The sequence below is a fragment of the Polyodon spathula genome, chromosome 16 (genome assembly GCF_017654505.1).
Source record: "Polyodon spathula isolate WHYD16114869_AA chromosome 16, ASM1765450v1, whole genome shotgun sequence".
Classification (NCBI taxonomy): Eukaryota; Metazoa; Chordata; class Actinopteri; order Acipenseriformes; family Polyodontidae; genus Polyodon; species Polyodon spathula.
The window spans coordinates 21,327,453-21,334,952 of NC_054549.1; the positions used below are offsets into that span (position 1 = coordinate 21,327,453).

General features: G+C 43.3%; 1 protein-coding gene across 2 annotated transcripts in view; it reads left to right on the forward strand.

The window, feature by feature from the left end:
* Positions 1 to 7,500, forward strand: part of LOC121328776 (erythroid transcription factor-like) — an 11,508-nt gene that overhangs the window by 436 nt on the left and 3,572 nt on the right. The window contains exons 1-4 of one of the 2 annotated variants that reach the window (XM_041273830.1): positions 945 to 984; positions 4,715 to 4,919; positions 5,638 to 6,096; positions 6,892 to 7,037. In XM_041273830.1, coding sequence (XP_041129764.1) covers positions 4,745 to 4,919; positions 5,638 to 6,096; positions 6,892 to 7,037 — 780 coding nt within the window. In that variant the 5' untranslated portion in view covers positions 945 to 984; positions 4,715 to 4,744. Of the gene's footprint in view, positions 1 to 944; positions 985 to 4,714; positions 4,920 to 5,637; positions 6,097 to 6,891; positions 7,038 to 7,500 lie in introns of those variants that run through there. The other variant, XM_041273831.1, reaches the window with a different exon arrangement.

The following is a 7,500-nucleotide window of genomic DNA, read 5'->3' on the forward strand; positions in this document are numbered from 1 at the left end:
CACGCACACGCACACACACGCACACACACGCATTCTGACTGAGTCAAGATTTGAACCTCCTGGTATCAAGACTCTTGCGAGGGCGACGCTGGTGTGTTAGCAAAATATTGATCGTTATTCTTAGATTAAAAGATTAATTTTCTAATTTGTGTATATATTATATATATATATATATATATATATATATATATATATATATATATATATATATATATATATATTACGATCCTGATGGATATCGCCCTTAACTAGCCACCTGGACTTGATGCAGCTTCGCCAACAGAAAGAACTATCAAATAATAACACTTTCAAACTGCATAGTACATTGAAGTGATTTTAACGTTATAGTCTGCCAGTCTCGTTCACCCCTTGGAAACAAGTTTTCTCCACAGCTGGCTGCATTTACAGTTCATTTTATACCCTTAACAGGAGATAAGACAGAGCCCGATAAAACTCATTTGTTGGACACGGCTTTTGATATGAGTAGACCCCCTTGTGCATCGCACACGATTTGAAGTTCAAGCCAGTCTGGCTTATTCAGAAACAATTCCCCGATCATCCTGCAGGGGGCAGGGGCGGGCAAAACTCTCGTTGGACGTAGTTTTGATTTCATGTCCAGTGAAGCAAAATATAGTTTTCTTTTTTTTTTTTTTTTTTTTTCAAAATTATAAAGGCTTCAGGACAGAAAATGGAGTCGATGCCAGATCTCAAACTGTCCTGTGTTATCGCAACCATCCTGTTATTTTCAGATTTTAGGTGCATCTGTTATGTTTTGGGTCATATTGACCCGATGCAATTTCAAACTAATTTAAAACAGCCTTAAATTGATGAACTGTTTTTATTTGCAAAGGTCTTTTCTGCTCTTTTAGTCCGGGAGCTGTGATAAAACGTCTCTGACTGCCAGCCTGGGAGCTCCTCATTTTGGAGTGTCTTTACCAGTGAGACGCTGTTGCAATACTGACAGAGAAGACTAGGCTCTGCCTGGTAGATATATATTGTTTGTTTTTTTGTTTATAAATATCTCCACACAGGTGCAGCCATTTCCAGAGATAATAATACAAATATACTAATAATAATAAAATAACAAATTGAAGAAGTTTGCTTTATTCCTGCACACAAATCTACACAGATAAACACCACGGGTCACAGTGACCCCAAACATCTTATTTGTAGGCATTACCTGTTCTAAAAAAAATAAACACCTCAAAGGTTCTGTTTTCTGTGTATAAGTTCATGACCCCAATTTAGGAAAAGTCACCAAATATTCTACAGAAAATGAAAAGAAAAATAGCATTTAAGCTGATTGGTAACGAGAGTCTAGTCAAATAGACCCGAAACCTAAGAGGAGTGTTAAACAGCACAGCCCGGAGTGTGTGCGACCCTTTTATTGAAACCAGCAGCTGAGGTTTAATTTCAAAGAGGAATTAAAAAAATAAATAAAAGTTACAGCAGTAACCTTATTCAGAATGGTATAACCCTCATGCTAACTAGCATATCCACCCCTTCAATTGCCAGTGACTGCAATAGCAATGCAATAATGGTCCTGTATTACTCTGAGGGGCGATGGTAGCACAAGTATAGGGCAACTAGCACAGGTATAGGGCTGCTGCAGTGGGATGAGGCTGCCATTGGTAGAATGGGACCACAGTGTGCTAACTATACCCACTCCAAATGATCTGCAATGGCAATGCAGACAGCAGCACTGCAATAGCAATGCAATAATGGTTCTGTATTATACTGAGGGGCGATGGTAGCACAGGTATTGGGCAGCTGCAGTGGGATGAGGCTGGGAGAATGGGACCACAGTATGCTAGCTACACCCTTCCTAAACGATCTGCAATGGCAATGCAATAATGGATGTGTAATCTACTGTGTTAATTAGACTTTATTATAATTATTGTTATTTTCTTGCGGTCATGTCGTCAAAGAAACTACAAAATCATCAATAAAAAATCTAAATGATGTTCCCTAAAAAAAAAAAAAAAAAGTAATTCTCAATATATATTCTAGCTGATCCAAAACTTTTTTGTCCAGAGCTGTCCTCTCAATGAAATCCCCCGACACTGTGCATTGTACCTCTCTGTGCTTTACAATGCTTTCCTATGCTTTACCAGACCTCTCTGTGCTTTATAATGCTTCCCTATGCTTTACCACAGCTCTCTGTGGTTTACAATGCTTCCCTGTGCTTTACCAGACCTCTCTGTGCTTTACAATGCTTCCCTATGCTTTACCAGACCTCTCTGTGCTTTACAATGCTTCCCTGTGCTTTACCAGACCTCTCTATGCTTTACAATGCTTCCCTGTGCTTTACCAGACCTCTCTGTGCTTTACAATGCTTCCCTATGCTTTAGCAGACCTCTCTGTGCTTTACAATGCTTCCCTATTCTTTACCAGACCTCTCTGTGCTTTACAATGCTTCCCTATGCTTTACCAGACCTCTCTGTGCTTTACAATGCTTCCCTATGCTTTACCAGACCTCTCTGTGCTTTACAATGCTTCCCTATGCTTTACCAGACCTCTCTGTGCTTTACAATGCTTCCCTATGCTTTACCAGACCTCTCTGTGCTTTACAATGCTTCCCTATTGCTTACCAGACCTCTCTGTGCTTTACAATGCTTCCCTATGCTTTACCAGACCTCTCTGTGCTTTTCAATGCTTCCCTATGCTTTACCAGACCTCTCTATGCTTTTCAATGCTTCCCTATGCTTTACCAGACCTCTCTGTGCTTTACAATGCTTCCCTATGTTTTACCAGACCTCTCTGTGCTTTACAATGCTTCCCTATGCTTTACCAGACCTCTCTGTGCTTTACAATGCTTTATTACACTATGCTGTGACACGAAAAACTATAGATAGTTAGTTATTTGTATTATTTTGTTTTTTTGCACAAAAAGTATTGAAGTCAGATCTCACTGGAGACTCTCATTTTGGAGACGTTACCATGATCTCTTCACCCTCCAGAGAGCATCAGCCAACACTTCACAAGCTAAATGCAAACATATTTATAAACCCGCTTCTGCATGGTCTCTTGAACCCTTTGCATGCAGGATATATTTAAAAAAACAACTGAAGAAAAAGTAGGTTTTGGACACAAAAAATATATTTAATTGACAGATGAGGCTATCGGTACGTAAATATATTAAGTGACAGATGAGGCTACGGGCATTTTGCATTTTCATGTACCCCCCCCCCCCCAAAAAAAAAAAAAAAAAAAAAATTCAAAGTTTAGATTTAAAAATTTCAGTCAGAGGGATACTATGCAGTGAACGTCTGGGGACCCAATAGCTGCTTAATTATCACGATTACAAAGTAAACACGATAACTTGAATTCTTATTGCGGACCGACATAATAGTTATTATTATTAATTATTATTATTATTATTTTTTTTTTAAGTGATTTTAATCTTTTGTTGAAGTTTTTTAATCAGACTGCAACAGATTCCCTTTGTGTCATCTTGCATTGTGTAATTTTCATTCAAATCACTCTTATAGTTTATCTGATTTTTATTTTGAGAGTCTATCTGCGTCTGCCTTTGAAAGTTCAAACAGTATGAAGATTGTTTCCAGAGATAGGTTGTCCACCAGCTTATCTGTCTTGCTTTCTGTCAGTGTGTGTGTGTGTGTGTGTGTGTGTGCGCGTGTCTGTGTGTGTGTGTGTGCCTGTTTGTCTGTGTGTGTGTCTGTGTTTGTCTGTGTGTCAGGTGTCAGTGTCCCACACACACCAGTGTGTGTGTGTGTCTGTCTGTCTGTGGACAAACAGAAAGACCACACAGACACACAAGTCACACACAGGTCATACAGCACACAGCACACACGAAGTGTGTGTGTGTTTGTGTAAGCATAGGGAAGCATTGTAAAGCACAGAGAGGTGTGGTAAAGCATAGGGAAGCATTGTAAAACACAGAGAGGTCTGGTAAAGCTCAGGGAAGCATTGTAAAGCACAGAGAGGTCTGGTAAAGCATAGGAAAGCATTGTAAAGTAGAGAGAGGTGTGGTACAGCTCAGGGAAGCATGGTAAGGACAGCATGCAAATCGTAAATAAAGATGTATTATAACGTTTTTACAAAGGGAAACTTATCAGGATTATCAATATTGAACATAACTGCAATGGACAGTGAAATACAAATTGCACACGGGTGTTATTTTAAACCCCCAAATGTTCAATAAACTGTTTCCAGCCACCTCACAGCAGGATGTATACAGATAGACGTGAAGTAAAGACTGTGGCTTCATCACCGCGCATTCAGAGTTTGAGATTATCTGATTGGTGTCAGGCAACATGCTTCATACCCTGCTTCAAAACCGCCTTGATTTTTGACCCTGGTCTTCACTAGACTTTTATCAACACACTCCTAGCCCTCTACAGACCTTTCAGATTGCTAGAATCTGATAAACACAGTAAAGCACATTAAGAAGCAAATCGTGGTAAACTAACCCTTATAAAAGTTCCCCACAGTAAAAGCACAGCACAGTGTAATACAGTACGGTCATTTTTCAGAGTAAATTAGCCTACTTTTAAATGTATGTATTTATTTTGTTCAAAGTTACCAAACTCCTCTTAAAACATATCTTGATATTTAATTAAGAGACACATTTCAGGGAGATTTAGGGAGGTTATTGTGCATTTCTTCAACTGCAAAAATACAGCGGTAAACTTTTCTAAGGGATACACGCACTGGTTCTAAGCTTTCTGTGCTCTGTGTTTGCGTGCATCAGGACTGAGGGAGCGTCGCCGACACTGTTGCCATGGACGATGCAGCCCGGCAGAGCCACTGGACTGCTCAGATTCTGAACGACCCGCACCCCGCCTTCCCCGAACAGAACCTGCTCCAGCCTGTGGACAAGGCCGGCTCCTTCTACACCAGCGGAGATCCAGACTTCTCCCTGGCTCCCTACTGCTCCAACCCCATCCAGAGCAGAGGTGAGGGTACAGACAGGGAGAGAAGGGGGCTGCACCCCTTCTGAGAGCTTCTGAACAGTGCTGTTATTATTATTATTATTATTATTTATTATTATTATTATTATTATGATGCAGGATTTATTATTTACTGTTCAGAGTAAAACCAGTTCAGAAATAGCTGCTTGGGTTTGTGTGGATCGCTGTTCTCCTCAGTCTGTGAAAAGCAAACCCAAACAGCTGCTTCTTCGCTCGTGTCACTGTGAACGCTAAGTCAGCCCGACCGACACCAGCCCCCTCGCCTCTAGAAAGCTTGATCAGAAACTAATGAAGAGGGTGACTGTACTGTTATTGATCGAGGTGTGATCATTGTAAGCTAATACAATTTAATGAGACTCGTGGATCCAGCGGTCAGAGAAAGTGGCTTGATACCAGAAGGTTCAAATCCCTGCTCAGCCACTGACTCCGTGTGTGTGTGTGTGTGTGCGCACGTGTGTGTGTGTGTGCGCGCGCGCGTGTGTGTGTGTGTGTGTGTGTGTGTGTGTGACCCTGAGAAAGTCACTTCACCTCCTTGTGCTCCGTCCTTCGGACGAGATGTAAAACAAACGAGGTCCTATTGGAAGTGACTCTGCAGCAGCAGCAGTTGTTGATGATGCAGAGTTCACCCCCCCCTAACCTTTTTTTTAAAAAGATGTTTAAAATGAACACTGTTTTGCGTTTTTGTTTTTAAATTTTTGTTCAGCCCCAGTATGGCAGGCCTACTCCTCCCCAATAATCAACACCCTGCAGTGGCTGGAAGGGGGTGGTGACGGGCTGGCTTCTCCCTACAACACAGCCTGTTCCACAAACCCCTTCAGCAAGCCCTCCCTCCACCCTCACTGCAGCCCTGTAGAGCACGCCCTCTCTGTGTACCCCACCTCCACCGGCCCCTACACCCACCTGTACACCCAGCCCAAGGAGAGGACCTCCTCCCCAGGCCGGGATGGCAAGGCGAACCCCAGACCTCTGGAGGCTTTGAAGGCTGAGCGGCCCAGCTCTGGTGGAGAGGGAAGCCGTTTTCTGAGTCTGGGTTCTGCTCCCTCCCACTCCGGCTCACTGGGACCCTACTCCCCCTACATGAGCTCCCCACAGGGTTATGGAGCGGGGCTCCACTCTCCCAACTCTCTGAACATGTGTAACAAAATGAGACTCTCTCCTCCTGGTAAGCTGTGATTGGTTTAAAATGTTTAGACCCTTATAAAAGGTTCGCGAAAAAGGGGTATCAATATGATATGTATCAAACGGAACAAATAATGGATATGCTTTACCAGACCTCTCTGTGCTTTACAATGCTTCCCTGTGCTTTACCAGACCTCTCTGTTCTTTACAATGCTTCCCTGTGCTTTACCAGACCTCTCTGTGCTTTACAATGCTTCCCTGTGCTTTACCAGACCTCTCTGTGCTTTACAATGCTTTCCTATGCTTTATCAGACCTCTCTGTGCTTTACAATGCTTTCCTATGCTTTACCAGACCTCTCTGTGCTTTAAAATGCTTCCCTATGATTTACCAGACCTCTCTGTGCTTTACAATGCTTGCCTATGTTTTAGTACACTTTGATTTTATTCAGCAACTTTCATTGGACTCTATGAAGCTGAGTGAGTTCATTCTATATAGAGGGTGTGTGATTCAATATGTTAACAAGGGAACATTATTCAGCAGCTGATGCAAAACTTTTGACCAGAGCTGTATTTATCTTTGAACAAAGATTGACAAAGTTGTTTCCTAAGCAGTTTTTTTCTTTATTTATTGTTATATTATATTTATTTATATAGTTTTATTGAAACTAGAAGAGGCTGAGTGAAGCAGACCAGCATTTGGGCTCTAGTGCCTTCATCAGTGTTATTGAAACTGGAAGAGGCTGAGTCAAGCAGACCAGCGTTTGGGCTCTAGTGCCTTAATGGGTCCAGCTGTATATAGGGTCCTGTACTGACCTGCCCCTTTGTGTTGTGAATACAGAGGCGCGGGAGTGTGTGAACTGTGGGGCAATGGCCACTCCTCTCTGGAGGCGCGACGGGGCGGGACACTACCTCTGCAACGCCTGCGGGCTCTACTGCAGGATGAACGGGCAGAACAGACCCCTCATCAGACCCAAGAACAGACTGGTATGTACCAAGTGAGATAGGAGAGGAGAGAAGGGGAGGGGAGGGGAGAGGAGAGGAACTCTCCTTCCGTACTCCTACCACCTCTACCCCGTCTCCTCTTTATCCTCCCCTCTCTCCGCTCCTTCCCTCCCCTTCTCTCTATCTTCCGGCTTCACCCTCTCGCCATCCCCTCTGCCTCACTCCCCTCTACCCCTCTCCTCGGTTCTAGAGAGGAGGGGAGAGGAGAGAGGAAGAGAGGAGATCTATCAGGACCTTCCCTTAGAGACGGGGGACTCCTCTTCCTTGCACTCCATATGAACGACTACGTATCCTCCTCCTAAAACGCCGGCGGCAAGACTAAGCATATGTGTGGAACTCAAGAGAACAGAGATGAGGAAGGCCCCTACTACTCCTCCGCGGAGAGGGGAGAGGGGAGGAGAGAAGAGGAGAAATGGGGAGGAGAGGGGAGAGAAGGAGAGGGGTG